Genomic DNA, 25,927 nt, shown 5'->3' with positions numbered 1-25,927 from the left:
TACACCAAAATTACAATAAACATTTATTAAGGTGTAATTTTCACAATATTTTCATTCTGTTCTGAAATTGGTCTACAAATATCTCTATGTAACACCAAAGCCAGTGATTTAATAAATAAGAGAAATGTACGGATTGCTTTGCCAAAAAAATAAGCCTTATACATTTATGTCTATTTATATTTGTAGAATCAGTTTCCCAAGGCTCATGAAACTAAAGTGAGCACACGCCACATAGGCACACACACACACCACTATATTAAAATCAAATGGATTCAGAGTATCAAATTAAATGCCATGTAAAATTTATAACCAGATACACGAAATGTGAAGTTGACTCATGAATACACTGTGGATCATGGGTACCATACCTCACAAATATGATTTCCAGTTGAGAAGAGGGAAGTAAGTGCTAGGCTGGATTTTAAGTGAGCGCTAATCACCACCATCATCACAAAGAAATCAATTTAATTACAGTATTCAAAGAGTTAACACACATGCGGATATTAAATTGACACTACAATAAAATCTTTAAATCTGCAAAAAGACATTAGAACATATGGTTGATAACACCACTAGCTGCCACAGATTTTCAGTAGATGGTGCAAAGGGCAATCAGGTTTTTAAATCACCACCAGGGAAACACTGGTCCTGGTGTATCTCCTACAAATCAAGGAATCAGTGAAGAGCAGAGTGCAGATTTCAGTAGGCTGGACAAGCTTTGTTTATTCCAGATCCTATTTATCACATTGATGGTTGTCCAAGTCTTAATTTGAAGGCTACTGTATTAGATCCTGCAAAAGTATATGCTTCTATTATTCACAATAAGGAGCAAAGCTTGAAGTACTCAAACGGCCATACAACAAAACTTTTGCAGAATGGTGATGTATTATCCAAAAAAAGTTGGGGGAGGTGGGTGACACCTTTAGGTCTTGGAAATTCCTTCTATTTTTTTGGCCATGCTATTTCCCCCATCAGGGATTAAACCTATGTCCCCTGCATTGGAAGCATGGAGTCTCAACCACTGGACTGCCAGGGAAGTCCCCAGAAATTTCTGTTAAAAGTGAGCTAGAGGGATGGCTGTGTGTGTGCTCAGTTGCATTCCCTTTGTGACCCCATGGACTGTAGCCTACCAGGCTTCTCTGTCCATAGGATTTTCCAGGCAAGAATACTGGAGTGGGTTGCATTTTCTACTCCAGGGGACCTTGCTGAACCAGGGATCGAACCTGCAACTCTTGCATCTCCTGCACTGGCAAGAAGATTCTTAACCACTAAACCACTCAGGAAGCCCCCATACTACACTTGATCTTAGCCAAAAGGCCGAGAGGTGATGGCAAGAGCTGGCTTTTTGGTTCAGTCAGTCAATCCAAAACCCATCAGAAGTGATCGGGTATCAACCTATAAGGCCAACATCCTTCCTCAAAAGCATCTTAAGAAGTAGCAGAGGGAATTCTTTGGCAGTCCAGTGGTTAGGATGCCTCGCTTTCACTGCAGAGGACCCAAGTTCCATCCCTGGTTGGGAAACTAAGGTCCCATGAGCTATGCGGTGCAGCCAGAAAAAAAAAAAGAAAAAGAAAAAGGAAAAACAAAAGGTAGCAGGAAGCAAGGGGATGAAGTAAAGCAGGATTCCCGATAGTGAGAAGGTGTCTTAGCCATGTTTTAGATTCTGCACTGGACATCTGACGTGGTATTCCTAACCTCTCTAGGTTACTGAAATGCCACCAAAGTGGTTTAAACCTTCCCCACAAGCCAGCCCCAGGGGGTGGGTGTACAAAAGTCCTTTTACAACCCTCGCAAGTACTGACCCCATCCTGCGTGTTCACCCTTAGTGCCAACAGGAAATGTCTCCAACTAGCTACTCCCCGCCACAGTCAGCAGGGCATAGATCCTGCTCTCCTGTCTGCTTCTTGAGTCCACGTGGGACAGGCTTCCTGGGGTCGTGAGAGGCATGGTATGCCTGTCGTCTCCGGGCAACTATAGGTATTTAAAATCTCCTTCAAAGGCAGTAACCTCTCTCCATGATGTCACTCGGTCCCCTTCATAAAGACCCTGGCACAATTCACAAGACCAGCTTTCAGGAAATTCTGTCATTGCATTTTGCTACAAGAAATGATATGGGGTTAAAAAAAAAAAAAGAAAGAAAGGCGAACAAACCAAAAACAACCCCAGAAGGCAAGTAATGCTGATTGGTATTGGAAAATACAAAAATGGAAAATATGAAAGGCTGACGTGCCACAAAAGCATCTTTGCCAGGATGTCAAGGAAGAGATTGCTCCAAACATTGATCCCAAAACATCCACAGAAATCCAGCAAGTTGGAGATAACAAATCCTTTTTCTTTTCTGGGCTCTTTTCTGCTCTTGGTATTTACTGCAATATTGAAGCATTGAGAAATTAACACTGATGAACTTGAAGATATCTAAAAAACTGAGTTTTAACTATAAGAGATTCACAGTAGTTTTCGTCAGGATGTTTTTATATCACACTGAATGATATGTTACACTAATATATTCTACAACCCTGAAGATATAAAAAAACTCTTCAAGGTATGAGATATGATACAAAAATACATTTCTCATGTACAAAAGAGAGAAAAAAGGAGATGAGGGGTATTGGCGGAGGTCAATTATCCTACAAGCTTCCATGGAAAGAAGAAAAAAAAAAAAATCCCAACTATTTGAGGATAAGAGGACGCCCAAGCAAAAGTCAAATTTACGTATTAAAAAGGAGGAGTTACGCATATTGAACCTCTGTGACTTCCATCAGAATTTCAAGGACTATTCCACCCTGAAGTGATACTCATAAGGAACTAATTAACTTTTGTTAAAAATAAAGACATCTTTCATTTGGGTGTATCAGATTGTTCAACTGGCTTCATAGCCTACACTTAGCCAATCCAGAAAACAAGGTGCATGTTTTTTTAAATATTTATTTATTCACGTATTTGGTTGCATTGGGTCTTAGTTGCGGCACATGGGCTTAGTCGCCTCATGGCATGTGGAATCTTCCTGCACCAGGGATTGAACCCATGTCCTTGCATTGCCAAGCAGATTCTTAACCCCTGGGCCACAGGGAAATCCCGAGGTGTATATATTCTTAACAATAACTTCCAGTTGATGATGAGGCCTCAGTCCGCCAGCACCCAGATATGTGAGCCTTCCTCGATTTACTAGAAGTTAAAATGATTTTTCTGCTAGGGTCTCAAGACATCACAGTTCCAAAAGGTTTCCAGGTGTGAGGGTGGGCGAGAGAAGGGTGGATGTTGTACCCAGACGGTAATTTAAAACTTAAAATCTTTGTGCAGAGAATGTCAATTACCCACCTGCCTAACATGAGCAAAGCAAACACCCAAATGTGCTAGAGACATAGAAGCCAAATGCACAAGGGGAAAGAAGGCAAACATGACCTCCCTGGAGTTCTCTATACCCTGTGTGAAAACAGATTTGTCTCTAAGTATCTAAATGACAAAACTGGAACGGCTTCAATGCAGAAACCAAGGGGTTTCCAATGCCCATGGGTAAAGATTTGCCCAAGCAAATTCTAGAGGACATGTATATAATTTCAAGAAGTGAGCTGCAAATGCAAGACAGTTTGGGTCCTGTTAATGTGCACCTTAAAAATAGAAGTTTCATGAACACTCTTGAAAAACATCTGCTCCTCTTTTCCAGGTACTTGCAACCTCAAATAAAGCAGTACAGAAACACAGCACAGAAGAGTTGGCAGGCAGTTGAGTTTTCTCTGAAAGGATTCCTGGACCAGAAAGTCTTGGTTCTACCTGATCTGACAGGGGTCTCGGCAAACCTGTGTACAGGGGTTCTGTGACGGGGCTGCCAGGACACGCAGGTAGGCAAGGAAGACCAATGGAGACAGCCACGAAGCCTAGTAGCAAAACCTGGGGCTTCATTTCCTTAATTTCCTGTGCTTGTTTGGTACCCAGAAAGGGGCGTCTCCACTAGCCCCTGATCCAAACCTTGCAAAGCCCCCTTTGTTCAGGACCCCCACAGCTGTCTGTCCCGCATGTACCTCTCTTCACCCCTAGAGACCACTGAAAATGAAGCCACCACAGATTCCAAACCAAAAGCACCTAACACATATATTGTAAAAATTTCAGATAAAATAAATCAGATCTTTTCCAAGTCTGGCGGGTGTCTGCTTATTGTTCCTGAGAATGCTTTATAAGCAGCAACAGACTTGAAAGGTTATTAGCTGCTATGGTTGGTTTTCCTTTCCTTTAGTCCTGAGTCAACCAAAAACCAAAATGAAATAAGTATACAAAAAACCCTGGAGAGTGTAGCTTTCCTATATCCCCCTAGCTGGCCAATGGTAAAATTAGGACTCAAATTAGATACCTGATGAGCTTCAATGCTTGCTCAGGCAGTTCTTGGCATCAAACTCCAACGATATTCCTTTGCCTGGTTCTTGAATTTTCCTTTAGAAAATGTGGAGGTTAAAATACATCAAAGTACAGAAGGGGGAGAGAATCTTAGGTTTTCTACAAATAATGATTTCTTCATTTAGAAATCTGATTGATGGGGGCTTGGTCAGATCATCTAGGATCTCAAAGACATTGAGTTTCAACCTTGAAACCCAACAGTCCACATTCAGAAGCGACACAATTCATCAAATCAACATCAACCAAAAACAACATGAAATGAAGGTCACAGCTTTGGAACATGAAAAGAACGCACACAGACCTCAACCACCAATCCCCGTGCTGCAAAAGCAAACACTTGCCTTGAAACTTTTCCAAAAGGTCGAATTAGCAATTTCTTCCCCTCTGTGTAAAGTTTTAATAAGCTCAACTCGATCTGCCTTTATTAAAAAACCTTACAAAAGATGTATTTAAATGCTTGAAAAAATTAACTTTATGCTCTATGCACAGATAAACTTCTCTTACTGTACAGCTAATATGGTTATATCCTTTGTTTAAAAAATATTTTTTTCCACTAATGACACTTGGTGGGTAGTCCTATATCAATGATCTTGTCAATTCCTCCCGGAAGATGTCCTAAGAGTTGACACGTGGCCGGAAACACCCTCACAAAGCGCCCCTCTCTTGCTCAGGCATGTTTATTAAGATTGTTTGGGGTTTGGCGTTCTTTTTTTTCTTCTTCTTTTTTGTTTCCGGAGAGAGGGCGCTGGTGGGGGGGGAGCCGGCCGGCTGGCTGGTTGTCACTTGCTGTTGGGGCGGTCAAGACTCTCCAGCACACGGGTGAGGCGGATGTTGAGCAGTCTGACCTGGTTCTCCAGTTGTTCCAGCTTCTCCTCCACGCTGGGGCCACTGGGGCTGCCTCGCCAGTAGAAGCCCATGGGCCCGGTCATGAAGTAGATGGCCACCACGAAACACAAGGGCAGCACGGCATTCTCAGGCTCGCCCTCGTATTTGTGAAGGATGTACACGCAGGACATGGAGAACAGAATGACTCGCACCACCCAGAAGAAGCGGCCGAACACCAGGTGCAGGGCGCTGAAGGTGAAGCCCAGGGTCAGAGACAGGAACCAGTAGGCCAGGAGGACGACGCCTACCAGCAGGAGGGCTCGGGCAGGGCTGTTGGCCACCGAGCTGGGGTTGAAGTACTGGGACAGGTTCGAGACTGCAGGACAGAACAGAGGGACAGCGGCCAGTTACGGGGAGTCACAGGGGTTCTCTGCGAGCTGGGGTGGGTGGCTCAGCTCACTGGCTGGGCCTCTTCCACACCCTGAGAAACTAAAGCTGGCTGCCTGGGTATAGAACCCTGGGAGAGGACAGGGCAACACTGCTCTATCATGGGTTTAAAACACCTTTCAGGTAGGGCAGAGCCTGTACACTGGCCTTCAGCTGCCCTCCTTCCTGTCTTCCATACCCAGCATTAGGCTGAGCGCATGGCTGTCTAGGAGAAGGGTGTTTCCCAGCCTCCCTTGAAGCTAGCTATATAACTAAGTTTTGGTCAAGGAGAGGTGGGCAGAAGTGTTTTGGGATGGCTCCCTAAAAGTAGTGGGAATAGGCCCTTTACCTCTTCTTCTTCTGCCTGCTGGAATGTGGATGTGATGGCTGGTATAGGAGCAGCTGTCTTGGGTCATGAGGGAAGGGAAGTCACCTATTGGGGAGCAATAAGATGGAAGGGGCCTCGGACCTGAGGAGAATGTGCTGCAAAGCCACCTACCTGCCTAGCCACCTACCTGTGAACTTTTCACATAAGAGAAATATAAGCTTCCATCTTGTATAAGCTGCTGTAATTTGGGGTCTCTGTTACTCACAGCCAAACCTAATCGTAACTGGTACCCACACATGAAGTTCCATCTTAAGAATGGAGTGAAATGGAGGACGTGCATCTTCTGTGTGCCCGACTTAAGAAAATTTCCAAACAGAAAAGTTAAAAGGATGGTAATATAAATACTCCTATCAAAATCATCTAGGTTTAACAATGGTTAACATTTTGCTCCATCTCTAGTCACATATCCCTCCCTTTTTTTTAACCAAACCATTCGAAAGAGGCACACATCATACTTCAGCATGCAACTTTCTCTCCCACGTTTATTGAGACATAACTGACATACAGCACTATTTAAGTTCACGGTATACAGAATGACTTGACTTATATTGTGAGATGATCATAGTAAGTTTTGTTAATATCCATCATCTCCACAATAGTGTAAAGCAAATGTATTGCAATTAAAAATACATAAGCAAAACAAAAAATGTCCATCATCTCATAGATAGAAAAAAGTTTTCCTTTTCCCAAGAACTTTGAGGATCTCCTAACTCTAATAACTTTCAACTATACTGCACAGCAGGGCTAAACCCAGTCATCATGTTGCACACTACACTCCCAGGATTCATTTATCCTATAACTGAGGTTTGTACCTCTTAACCATCTTCCTCCAGTTCCCCTACTTTCCATTCACTGTCTCTGGCAACCACAAATCTGACCTCTCAATTTAGGAGTTCATTTTTTTTTTTTTTAAGATTCTATATATAAGTGAGATTATACAGTATCTGCTTTTCTCTGACTTATTTCACTTAGCTTAATGCCCTCAAGGTCCTTCTATGTGGTTGCAAATGGTAGGATTTCCTGTTTCATGGCTGAAGAATATTCCATCATATATAGACACACCAACATTTCTTTATCCATTTACCTGTCTGTGAACACTTAGGTTGACTCCATGTCTTAGCGATTCTCAGTAACGCTGCAATGTACATGGCTGGGGACAGGGCAGGGGTGGGGGTTGGCAGTGATGGTGTAGTTATTTCTTTGACGTAGTGTTTTTGTTTCCTTCAGATATATTCCCAGAAGTAGAACTGCTGGATTGTATGGTTAAAATGAAATTTTTTTTTTAAACTTTACTGATTTATTTTTGGCTGTGCTGGATCTTGGAAGCTGCATGCAGGCTTTCTTTAGTTGTGGCGAGTGGGGACTACTCTTGGGTTGCAGCGTGTGGGCTTTTCATTGTGGGGCCTTCTCTTGTTGCACAGCACAGGCTACAGAGCATGTGGGCTTTAGCAACTGTGGCCCACTGGCTTAGTTGCTCCAAGGCACGTGGAATCTTTTCGGACCAGGGATGGAACCTGTGTCCCTTGCACTGGCAGGCAGATTCTTATCCACTGCACCACCAGGGAAGTTCTCTACTTTAAAGAGGAACTCCACACTGTTTTCCATAGTGGTGGACTAATTTACATTCCCACCAACAGTGCCCAAGGGTTCCAACTTCTCCACATCCTCAGCAACATTTGTTCTCTCTTCTCTTTTTTGGTAAGTCATTCTAATAACCAAATTAACACTTCACTGTGGTTTTGATATGCATTTCCCTAATGACTAGCCTGCTGAATTACTGGTAATACAGTACCTTTTTGTGTACCTGTTGACCACTCATATAGAAGGAATATGTTTCCTTTTTTTCATAAATATGAAAACATTCATATTCATATGTTTCCTTTTTTTGGAAACAATGTTTATCCAGGTCCCTCGTCATCCCCCCACCCTTTCTTTTTCCCTGGCCACACCATGTAGCACGTGAGATCTCAGTCCCCTGATCAAGGATTGAACCCGCACCCTCCGCAGTGAAAGCTCAGAGTCCTAACCACTAGACCGTCTAGGAATTCCCTTTTGTCCATGTCTTAATTTTTTTTTTCCTGCTATTGAGTTGTATGAATTCTTTATCTATTTTGGATATAAACTCCTTAACAGATACGTTTGCAAATATTTTTCCATTCTGTAAGTTCACTTTGTTGATCGTTTCTTTGGTTGTGCAGAAACTCTCTAGCTTGATGCAGCCTCGCTTGTTTATTTTTGCTTTTGGTGTCAAATCCAGAAAGTCACTGCCAAGGACAAGGTCAAAGAGCTGACTGCCTGTTTTCTCCCAGGAATTTTACGGTTTCTGGTCTCACATTTAAGTCTTTAATCCGTTTCGAGTTAATTTTTGTGAGTGGTGTGAAATAGAGATCTGATTCCATTCTCTTACATGTGAATGTTTTCCCAGCACCACTTACTGAAGAGATTGTCTTTCCTCCATTAAGCATGCTTGGCTTTCTTGTCAAATACTAGCTAACCATACGTGCATGACTTTATTTCTCGGCTCTATTGGTCCATGTGTCTGTTTTTATGCCAATACTATTGTGTCTTGCTTTAAAGCTCCATGTTTTTTTAAAAAATATTTTTATTTACTAATTTGGTTGTACCAGGTCTTAGCTGTGGCACAGGGAATTGCCGATCTTCGTTGAGGCATGCAAAATCTTTAGTTGTGGCAGGCAAACTCTTAGTTGCAGTATGTGGGATCTAGTTCCCTGACCAGGGATCAAACCCTTGCCCCCTGCAGAGAAAGTGCAGATTTTTAGCCACTGGACCACCAAGGAAGTCCCTGCTCTAGTAAATTAACTGAGCAGAAGGAGTTCATGGGAATTTCTAGTTTGCGGCCAGTTGCTCAGAAGCACAGGTGACAACCTGGACTCATGATCGGCATCCAAAGTGGAGGGTGGTCTTGTGGGACTGAACCCTTTGCCTGTGGGGTCTGATTCTGCCTCTAGGTAGATAGTGTCAGAACTGAGTTGAATTCTCTGTCACCCCACGGTATGTACACATTGCTAGCTGGTGGGGGGAAGCCTACACACACACACACTTCGGAATTGGGTCCAGGAACCTTTTTCAGTCACACACCTAGGGCAGAGTGGAGCTGGTATTTCAAGGCAGAGTCTGGTTGACAGAGCCACCCAGTCCCTGCCCTGTCCTCAGGCAGCCTCCAAGAGGAATTCCTACTTCCCCCATTTTGTCACAAGTGTCACAAGGCTTCCAAGGCTTCAGAGAAAGTCAACAATTTGAAGATGGGAGACTGAAATCCTTCCTTCTGACTCTGGATGCTATTTCCCAGAAAAGTGTCTTCAGCCAGGAGATCAAGGGTGGAGCTAACTGTGCTGTCTTTATAGTGGGCACCGAGCCCAGGAAACATGGCAAGTGTGAGTTGAGATGTGCTGAGCCAAATACAGGCTAGATTTCCAAGACATTAGTATGCCCCAAGATGTAAGACACCTTGTTAATAATTTTCTATTGATTCCAAGATGAGATGACATTTTTTTTTTCTTGTGGCTGTGCTGGCGGCTTGTATCAAACCCACACCCCCTCCAGTGGAAGCATGGAGGTTCAAGGGAAGTACCAAGATGGCAATATTTTTAATATATTGGATTAACTAAAACACCTTATTCATTTCACTGGTTTCTTTTTACCTTTTTAACATGGCAATTAGAACATTTAACGTCACATATGTGGCTGGCATTCTATTTCTATGGAACCACTCCAGGCTAAGGACTCTCCATTTTAACCAGTACCTTGAAACATTCTGAAGCAGGCCATTAAAGCATTGTGCTCACAGATGCATTCTGTACCAGAATACCCAACTCCGGAGTCCAGTTTCCTGCAAAACCTTTTGCACCTTCAAACGTCTCAGTGTAAGACACACACTCTAGAGGTTTTCAGATGATTTGAAACTTAATGCATCAAGGGGAAAAAAGCCACAACACAGAAGTGAGTTCTTTCACCTCTGAATGTGCCAGCCACCCTTCTCATGAACATGAGTATTCAGGGCCTCTTGGCTGTAGAAGAACTCTTTGATCTTTGATCTTCACTGCGGGCATGCGGGATCTTTAGTTTCTGCACGTGGGATCTAGCTCCCCAACCAGGAGGCTGACTTGACTCCAGTCTTTCATTTCAAGCCGAGTGCAATTTCTTGCAGTCAGGTTTGTTTGTCCAGGGCTCATTGGTCAGGGATGGAAATACCGAGAGTTTAATGATCTGGGAAGGTGGTGGAAATGGATTCCAAGCCGGATTGCACTCAATTGCGGGACCCAGGTTGTGTGTTGACTCAGCCGGAGTCCCAGGAGGGGCCCTCCGCAGCCCTAGGGGGCTTGGAGCTGCACGGCAGCCTCTCAAACGGCAACGCTGCTGCCTCCAATTCTCTGCCTAAGGCCTCTCAGAGACTGAATTCAGTGGTTCAAAGCCGGAGGGTGGGTTCCCAGGGATGGAGGGGATGACAGCGGGTGCGAACCAGGGTATGGGTTTGGGCCAGCAGCCAGCTCAGCTCCAAGGCCTCAGTCTCTATCTGTAAGGTGGGAGTGTCAGGACCGATGGAAAGGGTCGGGGGTGGTGGGTGGATTCAAAGAGATGGAGCGTGGAACTCAGAGAGTGTACTGGTCTCCTCAGGCTTCTGTAACAAACGACCAGACGTGGTGGCTTCAAGCAACAGGACTGGAGCCTCAGTGTTCTGGGGGCCAGAATTCTGAAGTCAAGGTGTGGGCAGGGCTGCACGCCAGCTAAAGCTCCAGGGGAGGCTCTCTCCCGGCCCCTTCCGGTCCCTGGCTCGTTGACCGCACCCGTCCTTCTCCATCTCCGTTTTCACATTCACATGGCCATCGTCTCCGTGTGTCTGTGCCTCCGTCCAAATTTCCCTCTTTTTAAAAAATATTTATTTTTATTTATTATCTGGCTGTGTCGGGTCTCAGATGCAGCATGCAGGATCTTCGATCTTTATTGGGGCATGCATGACCTTTAGATTCGGCATGTGGGATCCAGTTCCTTGACCAGGGATCAAACCAGGGCCCCCTGCATTGGGAGCTCGGAGTCTCATCCATTGGACCACCAAGGAAGTCCCTTCGTCTTCTTGTAAGGACACCAGATGTTGGATTGAAGACCCACACTAACCTAGGATGACCTCATCTCAGCTTGATTACATCTGCAGAGACTTCATTCCCCAATAAGGTCACATTCACAGGTGTGGGGGTTTTGAGGGGGCACTTTTGGAGAGGGACACCTCAATTCGCCAAAGCAGTGAAGCAGTGGGGCTGACAGGCCTCCAACTCCTACTGACAATGGGCCTTTTTGTACCAGGGGCAGAGCCGGGCCGAGGTTGCAGCCTGGAGAAGGCACGCAAGACGTAGCTCACGGATCTCAGAGGGGAAATGATAACAAATACACACACGTGGGAGGAGGGCAGGAGGTGGGAGAATGCCAGTGTGAGAACTCAGCATGAGGGGTCCTCACACAAGGTGGTCAGGAGGGGCTTCTTGGAGGAGGTGTCATTTAGCAGAGACCCGAGCATGGGAAAGACGGGAGCAGGCAAAGGGCTGGGAAGATCATCCCCAGCAGGGAACACATAGAGCAACTGGAAGGCGTCAAGGACTCGGGTATGTCCAAGGGCTAGGCAGTGTCCTTGGTGTGAACTTTGTCAATTGAAAGTGCATCAGGAAATCACTGGGCAGTTTTAACGAGAGTGACTTAATCTGACTTTTATGTTTTGTTTTTTTAAAATCACTAACCAAAAAAGTAGTAATTAAAAAAAAAAGTCACTCTAGCTGATTTGTTGAGAAGGGACCCTGGGTAGGAGATAAGCAGGAAAGCGCTCACCCAGAAGGCCTAAGGCCACTTTCCAGAAAGGTTTGCAAGTTGGGCCCTTGGCCAGCATCTGGGAACGTGGATTTCTGGACTGTGAGATTGGGATGCATAAGAAATAAGTAGCCTCCATCCCCATTTCTGGCACAGGCTCCTAAAAACCTTGCAATTTCCTAAGTGATAACAGCAATAAAGGTGTCTTGATAATTCACAGCCCCTTTCACACATACCTGTGTTTGTTAATCAGGTGATTCTGAAAAGCCTCTAAAGATGTAGGCTGGTTGCCAAGGGAACCAACTTGGTTTTTAAAGGGTTGAGCCTTTCGATTGACCCTCCTGACCTCTTGGGAGGAGGTGAAGGTTGAATCCATCACCAGTGGCCAATGAGTCAATAGAACTCGGAACGTAAAAGCTCCGAGTCCTGCCCACAAACCCTGCCCCATGCACCTCCTTCACCTGGCTCCTATCACCTTTCATAAAAAAACAACTATCTACGAGTAAACAGGTTTCCTGAGTTCCACAAGCAGCTTTAGGAAGTTACTTGAACCCAAGGAGGGGATGCGTCATTGGTACTCTTGATCTATACCAGCCAGTCAGAGGCACTGGGGACAACCTGGCCGAGTGTCTGAAGTGGGGGCAATTGTGGGACTAAGCCTCTGACCTGTAGGATCAGATGCTACCTCCAGGGAGGCAGGGTCAGAACTGAGTTCAATCTGGGCCTGGAGGTTCTGCACAAACAATGTGGTTCATGCTGATACCTGCTTTCGTTCCAGGAGTCTGGAATTTAGAAGGTGCAAGGCAGAGGGTGCCTACATGACCAGCCCCCCAGTAAACACCCTGGGTGCTGAGTCTCGACTGGATGTCCCTGGTTGAGGACACTTCACATGGGGAACAAAGCGTGTCCTGTGTGACACCCCCACCCCCATCCTGGAGAGGGCTCTAGGAGCCTGTGCCTGGTTCCCCAGACTTCACCCCACGTGTCTTTCCCTTTGCTGACTGTGCTCTGTCCTTCCCTGTAACACATCACAGCTGAGGGTACCAACAAACGCTGGGTCCTGGGAGTCCTTCTAGAGATGCACGGGACCTGGGGGCGGGGGTGGTCTTGGCGATCCTGACACAGGCGGCTGCAGGCTTCCTGGAGAGAGGCAGCAGCCTGAACTCAAAGGCTTCCAGCAGCTGCCTCCTGATTCCTGGACCAGCACACTGACTTCCTGGGGATCACACACTGCTCCTTCCGATGATTCTGTGAGCACCTCATTCTCTGTATTAAATCACTTCCTGTCTGAGTAACTGGAGTAGTTTGTTATGGACCCCGACCACCCAGAGACTCCACCTCCAGTCCCTGAGGTTTGCCTGAGTGACAGTCGTGTCTGACTCTTGGAGATCCCATGGACTGCAGCCCATCAGGTTCCTCAGTCCATGGGATTCTCCAGGCAAGATTACTGGAGTGGGTTATCATCCCTTTCTCCAGGGGATCTTCCTGACCCAGGGATTGAAGCCAGGTCTCCTACATTGCAGGCAGATTCTTTACCATCTGAGCTAACAGGGAAGCCTAGGGACAGACAAGTTGGCACTACCCACCTACACCTTCTAAGTAGCATCTGGGAATCTCAGTTACTTACAAACACAACTATGATAATAAAATAGGTTCTCTTGTATCCCCTCCACCCCTGTCTTCTCCTGCACCATCTGCCCTGGATACCACTCCCATAATTTGAGAAGCACCAGAATGAAACACAGCCTTCAAATGAATGCCCAACACCTACCGTCGAGTCCAAGAACTTCCAAGAGCTCTGCCCAAACTTTCCACACGGTTTCCACAAACATGTCCACTCCCAGCACGAACCTCTCAGTCAGCCTTGTCAGGAACTGCAGAAATGAGAAAAGTCATTACCAACTCGGCCACAGCTTCCTTCTTCCCAGCCCAGCCAAGTTTACACTTGAACGAGAAAACACAGCCAGCCGATGACAAAGGCCACCCCAGGGCTTGGCCAAATCGCCCAGGGAATTGATGGAACTTGGGACTAGCTCAGGGTGCCAAGAACCGAGAGAATATGGTCAAATCTCCCTCCTGGACTTCCCTGGTGGTCCAGTGGTTGAGAACCCACCTGCCAATGCAGGGGACATGGGTTCGATCCCTGGTCTGGGAAGACCCCACATGCCGTGGGGCAACAAAGCAGGTGTGCCACAACTACTGAAGCCCGTGAGCCCTAGAGACCGTACTCAGCAAAAAGAGAAGCCACGGCAATGAGAAGCCTGCACACTGCAACTAGAGAGTAGCCCCAGCTCTCTGCAACTAGAGAAAAGCTGCCTGCAGCAACAAAGGCCCAGCATAGCCAAAAATAATAAATAAATAAGAAAAATATATTTTTAAAAAAGTCTCCTTTCTACAGGTGGAGGGGTCCATCGGAGAAGCCAGGAGCCCTCCGCAAAGCTGCTCACTTCACTTTGATTACTCCCAGAGCCCTCTGCTGACTCTTGTCAAAGTCCCTGCCTGAATTCTCATTTCTAAATGGTGGGAGGTGTTGCAACCAACCTATTTCACCTGGAGGCTGGGCGCTGCTGCACGGGAGCAACTCTAAGGGGCGAGAATGGCGGTTTTCACAGTTGAGTCCCACCATCACCTCTCGGGCTCATGCAAACGATGGAGACGCACCTCCATCCCAGTTTTAAGGACCCAGGGGCCTTGGAGGGCTGCAGTAGCTCTCCCAATATGAACACAAAGTGCAGCTTCATTTCACTTTATTTTTTAAAAATAAGTGATATGCCATACACATGGTATAGCCTCACTTCCTACAACCTGAATCCCCTTCCAGAGACAACACTGTTACCACTCGCTTGTATATCTTCCCTTACTTGCCCAGGTGAAGAATGGCACAGACAGGGGCTTCCCTGGTGGTCCAGCAGATAAGATGACTCTGCGTTGCCAATGCAGGGCGCCTGGGGTTTGATTCCTGGTTAGGCCCACATGCCCTGCAGTGTGACCAAAAGATAAAAAGGAAATGACCCCACCCCCCCACACCTACTAAATTATACACTTTAAATGGAGACTGTATAGTATTAATATATGAATTATTCCTCAATAAGTTGCTATTTGAAAACCGGAAGGATACTAGCATAACACTGCAAATCAACTGTACTTCATTTATTTATTGGCTGCATTGCATCTTTGTTGTAGCACTCAAGCTTAGTCGCCCTGTGGCATGTGGAATCTTGTTGGACCAGGGGTGGAACCCACGTCCTCTGCATTGGCAGGTGGATTCTTAACCATTGGAGCACCAGGGAAGTCCTCAACTATACTTCTGTTTTTCAAAAAAATGCTTTTCAAACTGAAAGAGTAAGAAATAATAATGGAACAGTTGACATTAAGAAAAAAATAATGTAGGAATGACAGAAGGAAGTATCTATGTCAGGGAAAAGAGAGTCCCTGGACCTCTCTTGGATAGGGGTAGGTGGGTGGGGGCATTTTGGAGAATGTACCATCCCCTGGAGAGAAGACACACCGGTGTCCATTTAGTTATAATTCTTTTCTTGTTAAAGAGTTTCACTGACATATCATTTACATACCATAAAGTTCTCGGCTTTAAAACGCACGATTCAATGTTGTTTTTTTTAAATCCCCCATAATTGAATTTTAGAACATCTTCATCACCCCAAAAGGAGTCTTGTCCCCACCTGCAGTCGCTCCTCATTCCCTCCTCCCCTCAGCCTAGGCAACCACTAATCTTCCCGTCTCCACAGTTGTGCCTTTCCTGGACTTTCTGTACACACAGAGTCAGGCAATCTGTGCCCTTTTGTGCCTGGCTCCTTGCACTCAAAATAATAATATCAGGCTTCACCCATGTGGCACCCATGTGAATCGGTACTTAATTCCTCTTTCTTGCCAAAGAGCATTCCCTTCGGGGTTCTCCACGCTTTGTTCCTCCTCTCGTTATTCTTTAAAAGCATCACAATTTGTGCCCATTTGTCCATAGGCAGCAATTTCTACATTTTGTTCAAGTGGAGGAAAAGGGAAAGGACTCCCTGGGGCACCTGGGGAAAAGATCAGCAGGCCTTTCAAGGGTACCAGCTCCCCTGAAAAGGGTGTGGGAAAGTAGCTATTTGGGGAGGAAGAGACATTACAGCTTCTGCTGCCTCTGACCCTCTCTGTGCCTCAGTTTTCTCAGCTTTAAAATGGGACTAGGGAAGAATGGACATTAGGGAACTTCCCTGGTGGTCCACCAGTGGGTAAGAGTCCGTGCTCCCAATGCAAGGTGGCGCGAGTTCATTCCCTGGTCAGGGAACTAGATCCCAGATGCTGTAACTAAGAGTTCCAATGCTGCATCTAAAGATCCCACGTGCTGCAACTAAGACCCAGTGCAGCCAAGTAAATAAATATTAAATTTAAAAAAAAAAAAGATGTGGGGACTGCTTAGGTTGCCTGTGTCAGATCGGAGGACGAATGGGCAGCAACCCAGTGTGCCCAGCAAGGTTGGAGGTCCAGTCCTCTCTCCAAACAGAGTCATCTCCTTCCCACCGAACAACTGTCTTTGGGCAGGCGTTGGGAAACCCAAGGGCCCAGACAGGACCTGGCTGTGCTCAGAGGAAAGTTCAGGCCGACCTTGGGGACCAGCCGGGGCAGGACAGGGTGATACATGGAAAGGCTCACGTGGGCCTTTGGGACTGGGTGGGTGGGAACACTCGCCCCCTGGGGCTGACACCGCTCACTGTGGCCTCTGCTTCAACAAGTTAGTCCTTGGTTCCCTGTCTGTGTGAAGACACAGGAGCCCTGAGGGGGTTCTGTGGGCAGCACTGTGTTCCTCCAAATCTCAGTAAAGATGAAATGAGGTCAATGTGGAGAACCTGGATCCAACAGGACTGGGGCCCTTCTTGTAAGAAGAGATGAGGGGCCTCCCCACAGGTCCTCCAGTGGTGAGGACTCTGTGTGGTCAATGCTACAGGCGCAGGTTCCGTCCCTGGTCAGGGAACTAAGATCTCACATGCTGTGCGGCATGGCAAAAAAAAAGTTAACACTGCATCTGATGGGGGGAAAAAAATTAAAAAAAAAAAAAAAGAAAGAAAATGAACCCACTCCAGTATTCTTGCCTGGGAAATCTGGATAAAGGAGTCTGGTGGGCTACAGTCCAAGGGGTTGCAAAGAGTCAGGCATCACCATGCCCATGTTTAACTGAATCTCTGCTATACATCTGAAATTAACCCAACATTGTAAATCAACCATACTCCAATAAAAAAATTTTTGAAAGGAAAAAGAGAAAAAGAAAATGGGGACACAGACATGCACAGAGAAAAGACCACTTGAGGACACAGGGAGAAGACAGCCATCCGTGAGCCATGGAGAGAGAGGCCTCAGAAAGCAGCAGCCTGGTATACACCTTGATCTCAGGTTTCCAGCTTCCAAAACTTCCAGATGATATTTCTGGGTGAGTCAGCCAGACTGTGGCCCTTCCTCACGGCAGCCCTGCAGACTAAGGTGGGGTTCAGCGAAGCCCAGAGCCTGAAGCAGTTCACAGAAATAGGTGAAAAGCCAAACCAACGGCGCAGGTTGTATGTTTTTTCTACAACTTATAAAATATAGCCAATATTTTATAATAACTATAAATGAAGTATAACCTGTAAAAAGTGTGAATGTTGTACACCAGGAACTCAAGACTATACATTGTTCAATCATATACTGCTGCTGCTGCTGCTAAGTCGCTTCAGTCGTGTCTGACTCTGTGCGACCCCATAGACGGCAGCCCACCAGGCTCCCCCGTCCCTGGGATTCTCCAGGCAAGAACACTGGAGTGGGTTGCCATTTCCTTCTCCAATGCATGAAAGTGAAAAGTGAAAGGGAAATTGCTCAGTCGTGTCTGACTCCTAGTGACCCCATGGACTGCAGCCCACCAGGCTCCTCCAGCCATGGGATTTTCCAGGCAAGAGCACTGGAGTGGGTTACCATTGCCTTCTCCGAATCATATACTACTGTACATCAACTATACCTCAATTCAAAAATTTAATAATAGAATTAAACAAAACAAATCAAACCAAACAAAACTTGGGCATTCCCTGGTGGTCTAGTGGTTAGGATTTGGACTTTCACCGCAGTGGCCCAGGTTCGATCCCTGGTCAGGAAACCGGATCCCAATTCAAATGAAGCACTTTTGCATAAAGATGTTTTGAGTTGGTCAGGGAAATAGAAAAATGGACTTGGGATGGTTATTAAAAAATTGTCAGGAGCTGTGATGATGGTATTGTGCAAAACATTTTTGCAAAATGTTTATCTGTTAAAGACAGAGACTGAAATATTCAAAAGTGAACCAATATGTCTTGGATTAGCTTTAAAATACTATGCCAGGCTTCAAACATTTTTTTGATGGAGGAAGAGATACAACAAGAATGTCAAAACTGGGTGAAGGGTATAGGGGTTCATCATACAATTCTTTCTCCCTTTGTGTCTCTTGGGCAATATTCAGGATGAAAAGTTAAAATTAAAAAGATTCAAGTGAGCCAACTCAGGAGGCCCGCGGCTGCGGCCAGTCCAAGGCAGAAGACACAATTACTCCAGCTCAGCGTTTCATCGCCCCATCCTAAATCTGGAGGATGTCCTAAACTCTCCTCACCCCCATTACCCCCAAGCACATTTAAACTGGCCCAAGCATCTGTCTCCATAAGAAAAGCAGCAAAGGAGCAGTTTAGAGGTTGCCTAAGGATCTGAGGAATAGGAAGTAAGACAAAGTTAATGGGAACTGAAGTGCTGGAACACACATGAGGATCAGGAATGAGTTACAAAGGGGAAAAGCCACCTCTGGGAGGGTGGGTCAAAGCCATGGGACAAGATGACACCAAGTGTCCTGACATGCTGCCCTCTTAAAGACACAAGGCCCTCAGGTAGAATTCTTACTGGAATGGCAGGTCCTCAATCTAACCCTGAGGAAACAAATTAGATGCATCCTGGGACAACTGAAAAACCAACTGGGTGTCAAAACCACAGGGAGAGGGACTTTTCTGGTGGTCCAGTGGTTAAGACTCCATGCTTCCAATGCAGGGGGCAAGGGTTCGATCCCTGGCTGGGTAACTAAGGTACCATGTGATATGTGGTGAGGCCAAAAAGTAAGATAAACCACAGGGAGAAACCATGTCAGTCCCACTAGAACGGTTACACTCAAAAAGACAGACAACCATCAACAGATGAATGGAGAAAGATGTGATCTATATAAACACACACACACAAACCAGAATACTAATCAGTCATAAAAAAGAATGAAATTTTGCCATTTGCAACAACTTGGATGGACCTGGAGGGTACTCTGCTTAGTGAAATGAGTCAGACGGAGAAAGACAAATAATGAGACATCCCTGGTGGTTCAGTGGTTACAACTCTGTGCTTCCACTGCACGGGGTGCAGGTCCTGGTTGGGGAACTAGGATCCGATGTGCTGTGAGGCAACGACAAAAAGAAAGACAAATACTGTATGATAGCACTTCGGGGGGAATCTAAAAAATATAACAAAGTAATGAATATAACAAAAATGAGGCAGACTCACAGATACAGAGAACAAACTAGCGGTTACCAGCAGAGAAAGGGAAGAAGGGGATGGACGAGATAGGGGTAGAGGTCTAGAGATACAACTACTATGTGTAAAATAAGTCACAAGGATATATTGCATAGCACATAGCTGATATCCTATTATAATAGCTATACATGGGATATAGTTCAAAGATATGGAATCATTGGGTTGTACACCTGAATCTAGTATAATATTGTAAATCAACTATACTTCAATTAAAAATAAATTGAATTAAATATATCCGAGGGGTGGTGGGGAAGACAAGAACGTATGTTGGCGAGGATGGGGAGAAACTGGCATCCTTTTATACTGCTGATGGGAACGTCAAATGGTACCACTGCACAGAAACTCCTTGACGTGTCAGAGCTGCCATGTGCTGTGCTGGGTGCTTAGTCACTCAGTTGTCCAACTCTTTGCGATCCCATGGATTGTCCATGGGATTCTCCAGGCAAGAATGTTGGAGTGGGTTGCCCCTTCCTCCAGGGGATCTTCCCAACCCAGGGATGGAACCCAGGTCTCCCGCATTGCAGGCAGATTCTTTACCGTCTGAGCCACCAGAGAAGCCCAGAAATTCCATGCCTAGGTACATAATCCAAAATATATAGTCATGAAAAAACTTGCACATGAATGTTCAGAGCAGCACTGTTCATAGTAGCCAAAGAGTGGAAACAACCCAAATGACCATTAACTGATAAGTGGATCAAAGGAAAACCCTAAGAAGGAATGAAATACTGACAAAAGCTTCAAAATGGATGAACCTTGAAAACATGCTGCTGGGTGAAAGAAGCAAGATGCAAAAGACCACCTACTGTCTGACTCCATTTATAGGAAATGTCCAGAATACATACGCGAATTCATAAGAACAAAGAAGATTATGGGCTGCCAGGGGTTGGGGGAGATGGGGTGACCACTAAGAGATTTAGGGTTTAAGGCGGGGAGGAGTGATGAAAATGTTTGTAACTGATTGTGGTGGTGTACAGAAATGTGGTAAAATGTACAAAATGTGATGATGTACAACCCCACTGAGTATAATAAAAGCCACTGAACTTTCAGTGAATGAATTGTATAGTATCTGAATTATAGCTGAAATAAAGCTGTTAAGAAAAATAAGACATGAACATCAAGGTCATAAAAGCACCCCCTACTCCCATTCCCAAAAGGGTAAAAGGGACTTTCATAGATTAAAAGGAACTAAAGAGGCATTAAAACCAAATGCAATGAGCTGTTGCTTGGATGCTGTATTTTTTTTTTTAAGTTATAAAGGAAATGTGAATATGGGCTATATATTACAAAATGTTATTGAACTAAATTTAAGTTTTGGGGCAAAGGGGCCATGGTATCATGGCTCTGTAGGAGAAAATATCATGTCCACAATTTACTTTAAAAAAAAAAAAAAAAGTGTATGTGTGTGTGTGTGTTTGTAGAGAAAAAGAAACAGTCTGGGGAGAATATGGTGATCCTAGGTGGAGTGTCTCACTGTTAACTTATTCAATTCTTCCAGCTTTTCAAAGAAAAAGTCAGACAACATTATTTTGATGATGGTGATGTTTTCAGGGGTGTATCCATATGTCAAAATTTACCAACGCGTACACTTTTGTCCCACTTTAAATGTGTGCAGTCTATGTCGATGACACCTCAATAAAACTGTTAAAATGTTGGTGGGGGAAAAAAAAAGACTGGAAAGTGTCAAAGTTATTCTGCTCAAAATATTTTCTTACAAACCAAAAAAAATGCCAGCCTCTTAAAAAGAAAAAGACTAACAGTTTCAGTAATGGCAAAGGAAAACAAAAATCAGTTCCCAGTAAAGATGCCACTGGATTCCGAAAAAGTGAAAAGATCGCCTATCTCACAATAAAATAATAAAACCAAATAGCTTACTGACACCTCTTTGGAGAGGTATTGGAAAGCAGCCCTCACATGTATGACAGGAATGGAAACTGGTGTAACTGGGGAACATTTCAGTAATGTCTCTCAGTACTCAAAATGCATATGAACTGGAACTGTGTATAAAGGACATGGCAGACAAAGCTAGTTTATGTTGTCAGAGTTAGGAGAGAGGTTATCTTGGGGCTAGGGGATTGGACCCCTATATTTCCAGTGCAACATGTGGGTCACATGGGCATGTTTGGTATATGACAATTCATTTCACTGTATACTTAACACAGAAAAGTGCACTAATTATATTTCAATTAAAAATCTTAAAATGCACAGACCCTTTGGTTCAGCAATTGAATTTCTAACAATTTACAGATGAACTTGTATATGCACACTCCAAAAAATTTAGATAGAAAAACCTTTACTGCAGCCAGGATTGGAGTGGCCAATCCAGTCTAGTCGGAAACTGACAAAACATGGACCATCAGGAGGAGTTGGTTAAATGAGGGTACATCTTTATACTAAACACACCAGATGAATCCTTCTTATATCTTCTATCATTTTACTAAACACTTATTCAGTGCCTGGTATTGTACACCATGACTAGTCACATTCAACCTGCCAATTATCTCCTTTGCACAAAGGAGACACACAGAGGTCAAGCAACCGGCCCAAGGTCACAGAGCTAGTAAGAAGCAGAGCTGGGATTCGAACCCAAGTCTGTGGGAGAGCAAGGCCTAGGTTCTGAACCAGAAGGGCTGGGGTTAATTTTAGACAATTCCTAGATAGAACATAGAGTGTTTCATTAAATACCCTCAAACTTTACAACCCACTAAGAAGGTCTGGCTTGTTGAAAACTATAGTTGCTAGTAGATTGTTTTCCTTTAATTATAGTTAACAGAGCAATTTCCCCAAGTCTCGCTGGTCTAGGCCATACTCCACAGGAAATGTCAGGGAGCCTCATTTTGGATGCTCCACTGATGGAGGGGCACAGGGAGGGTCGTACACCAAAAGAGCAGTGAAGGTACCAGCGCGGACTCCAGACCCACTGTGTACATGTGTGTGCATACTCCGTCGTGTCCGACTCTTTGGAGCCTTCCAGGTTCCTCTTACCATGGGATTCTCCAGGCAAGAATACTGGAGTGGGCTGTCATTTCCTATTCCAGGGGATCCTCCTGACCCAGGGATCGAACCTGCATCTCCTCCATTGACAAGTGGATTCTTTACCACTGCACCACCTGGGAAGCCCCACTGTGCCTGGGTTCAAATCCTGGTTCTGCCACCCAGGCTGACCTGAAGCCAGTCACTTTACCATTCTGTGCCTCAGTTTCCCTGTCTGTAAAATGGAAATATTAACAGTACCAACCTTATAGGCCTGTTCTAAGGATGAAGTGAGTTATTCTATTTATAAAAGGACTCAGAACAGGGAGCATTTATTTGCTAGAAGGGATGTCGCCCAATTCACAAATTGCTGATTAAAGCCAATTAGATAAAAAATAATAATAATAAAGCCAATTAGATCTTAAAAAAAAAAAAAGGCATGGATTTCCCCGGTGGTTTGGTGGTTAAAACTCTGCACTTCCACTGCAGGGGGCATGGCTTTGATCTCTGGTTGGAGAACTAAGATCCCTCGTGCTGCTTGGCCAGAAAAAAGGAGGTGTATTTTAAACAAACATGCGTGCTAGGTTGTGTCAGTCGTCTCTGACTCTATGCCACCCCATGGACTGTATGTAGCCCACCAGGCTCCTCTGTCCATGGAATTCTCCAGGCAAGAATACTAGAGTGGGTTGCCATGCCCTTCTCCAGGAGATCATCCTGATCCAGGAATCGAACCCACGTCTCTCATGGCAGGAGGTTCTTTACCACTAGTGCTACCTGAGGAGCCCTTCCAATATCTGTCTAAATTATTAACAAATATTAGTTAGTATTACGGTCATCCCTATTGAAAGCACAAACCTTCCTCCAAAAGGAATTCTGATTTCAAGATTCTCAGATACTTTGCCAGAACACAGCTGTATTATTGATACCAACCCACATCTGAACCCCTAAATATCTACTTTGTATTTCATGTCTGTGAATCTCAGATTCCTAGATAGAATGATCAGCCTAGACATGGTGGCTTGTGCTAAACCCTCCCCAAAAAGGGCCATACTTCTTTTTGCTGTGAGAGAAAGTAGCTCAGCCGTGTCTGACTCTTTGTGACCCCATGGACTTTACAGGCCATGGGATCTCCAGGCCAGAATATTGGAATAGGTAGCCTTTCCCTTCTCCAGGGGATCTCCCCAACCCAGGGATTGAACCCAGGTCTCCCGTATTGCAGATGGATTCTTGACCAGCTGAGCCACAAGGGAAGGTCTTTTTGCTGTAAAACAAATGATTTCTGCCTTCAAATGGCTAAGGCACACAGTAGGAGAGAGGTGCAGATTCACCCTGCATACTCAGGCAGTCTGAATGGCCACTTCTCTGCACTCAGGTGTTCTTGTGCTCTCCCTCTGTAGTCAGCTACAAAGAGATATTCCCCCCCCCCCCCCCCCCCCCCGCCCCATTACCCACAACCTTTACAGCTTCTCAGAACACCCATAGGAGAGGATGGTCAGAAATTAACAGCTTTCCTAACAAATTAACTTATATTTCATCTCATCCGATTAGAATATTCAGCCAGTCTGATCTGAGATTTAATGTTTTCTTTCCCCTTCATCTCAAGCAGCAGAAAACATTTTTTTAAAACCTGAAAGCGCTGCCAGCAGGGATAAGCAACCAAGATTTGAGCCTTGGCCAGGATATAACTAACAACAGTATCTGATACTGATTCAGCCATGACTCTGGGCCAAGAAGGGACCAACGATTCATAATTACAAGAGGAGATGATTACTATCCCCATTGAAGGAATAAAGAGACCGAGCCTCAAAAAAGTGAAGCCAGTTGCCTGAAGCCATCCAGTCAGAACTGGAACTTTTCTCCACTCCAAAAGCCCAGGGCTGGTGCAGAGCAGAGAGCTTAAGAGAAGGAGCACTATGGGCTGTACTCCAGGAACTGCCTGACCACATGCAACCGTCCCCCTAGTTCACTTCCCCTTGCTCGGTGGACTTCTGGCCCCAGTGGTTCACCCAGCTGCCGAGGGCAGAGCGGGGAGAGAAAGGGCTTCTCCGGAGCGCTCAACACCATCCCCAGGGGCCAGGGGCTCCTCAACAGCTCCAAAGTAAATAAAAAGCTCCAAGTGAGAGGCCCGGCACACAGTAGGTGCTTAAACGGGTTACTGTGCCAGGTTGCCAAAGCAACGGAGCAGATTGCATTACTCTCATTCTTAAAAAAAAATAACAGTAAAATAATAAAAAGCCTAAATATCTTCAAAGCAAAAGGAGGAGGGCCTAAGGTGCTCAGGGGAAGCGGGTCGGCGGTAAGGCTACAGGAAATTCGGGGTTGCTGGGGAGAGCGCAGCAGCGTGGGGAGAGGGCGCCGGCGAGCAGGGCGCCCCCTGGGCAGCCGCCACGGTGCCTGGCTCACAGTAGGCGCTCATTCAAACGTGTTGAATGAATGAATGAGAGGCGCGGCGGCGTCAGAGCTGCTGAGAGGCGGCCCGGACTGAGTGTCCCCGGGAGCAAGGTTCAAGGAGAAGTACCGCATGGAACACAGGGCGCGCCGAGGCCCTGCGCACTAGACCTGCGCCGGAACTCGCCCCCAGACACGACGCTGGCCCGGGTCGGCTCGGGCCACAGGCGGCAGGCCCGGAACCCCCGCCCCAGACCCGGGCCTCCCTCTTTCTGAGCCCCGGCCGGCCTGCAGCCCCAGAGGCCGCGCACGGCCCAGGAGGGCCCTGGGCGCCAGGTGCGCGGCGGCCGAGGCAAGGTGACCGCGGGCGCGGGCCCAGCGCCCACCTTCTGAGCGGCGCGCACGTTGTCCTCGCCGAACAGGCTGCTGACGCTCTGCGAGAAGCTGTTGACCGTGCGGCGGTAGCTGTTCTTCTCGGTGCCGCCGCGGCTCCGCGCCCCCTGCGCGCCCGGGGCCACCAGCCCGAGCAGCAGCAGCAGCAGCAGGAATCCAGTCCGGGCCCGGGGTCCTCCCGAAGCGCGCGCGCCCATCCTGGAGCCGGCGGGATGTCGGGTCAAGAGGAAGGATGAGGGCCGCACGGTGGGACGCCGCGGCTCCGGCGGGGATCGCGTTGGCGCGCTAGGGGGCCGCGCGCCGCACCTCTGCCCGCGCGCCGCCGCCGCCGCCGCCGCGCCAGCTGCCCCGCCCCGCGCGCAAAGGCGCGACGGCCCTGCCCACGCCTTGCCCCGCCCCCGGACGCGGGACCTGCCGAAGACCTGGCGGGAGCGCGGGACAGCTGTGAGGTTACCGATCTCCCCGCCCCCGTCCCCTGCCCAAGCCCTCTGTGACCTGGTGGGGCTTTAAATCTTTCTTTTAAAAAAAAAACCAAAACTTTATCTTAAACTTTTCTATAAAAAGCAACCCAAGATTGTAAAGGTGAAGCAGCGCCAACAGGAACAATGACTACCATTGATCGGGAAATATGAATTATATATATTTTGCATATCGTTGAATTTATAACACCCAATAATTGGCCACCTTTGCCGGTGGCAGGGGCACCAGCTTACTCATTCATTCTGAAATGTTTAAAAGAAAAGCATTAAGCACTCCCTCCTGCCCTTCTTGAATGAA

General features: G+C 46.2%; 1 protein-coding gene across 1 annotated transcript; it reads right to left on the bottom strand.

Annotated features, from left to right (window-relative positions):
- Positions 1 to 25,508, bottom strand: LOC122693998 (BRI3 binding protein). The gene is made up of 3 exons (XM_043902092.1): positions 25,144 to 25,508; positions 13,614 to 13,716; positions 1 to 5,590 (listed from the first exon to the last, which is right to left on the bottom strand). The coding sequence occupies exons 1-3, from the start codon at positions 25,345 to 25,347 to the stop codon at positions 5,169 to 5,171; spliced, it is 729 nt and encodes a 242-aa protein (XP_043758027.1). The 5' UTR covers positions 25,348 to 25,508; the 3' UTR covers positions 1 to 5,168.
- Positions 25,509 to 25,927: the final 419 nt, after the last annotated feature.

Source organism: Cervus elaphus, chromosome 5, assembly GCF_910594005.1.
Source record: "Cervus elaphus chromosome 5, mCerEla1.1, whole genome shotgun sequence".
NCBI classification, from domain to species: Eukaryota; Metazoa; Chordata; class Mammalia; order Artiodactyla; family Cervidae; genus Cervus; species Cervus elaphus.
This window is presented reverse-complemented; position numbering and strand designations above follow the sequence as displayed.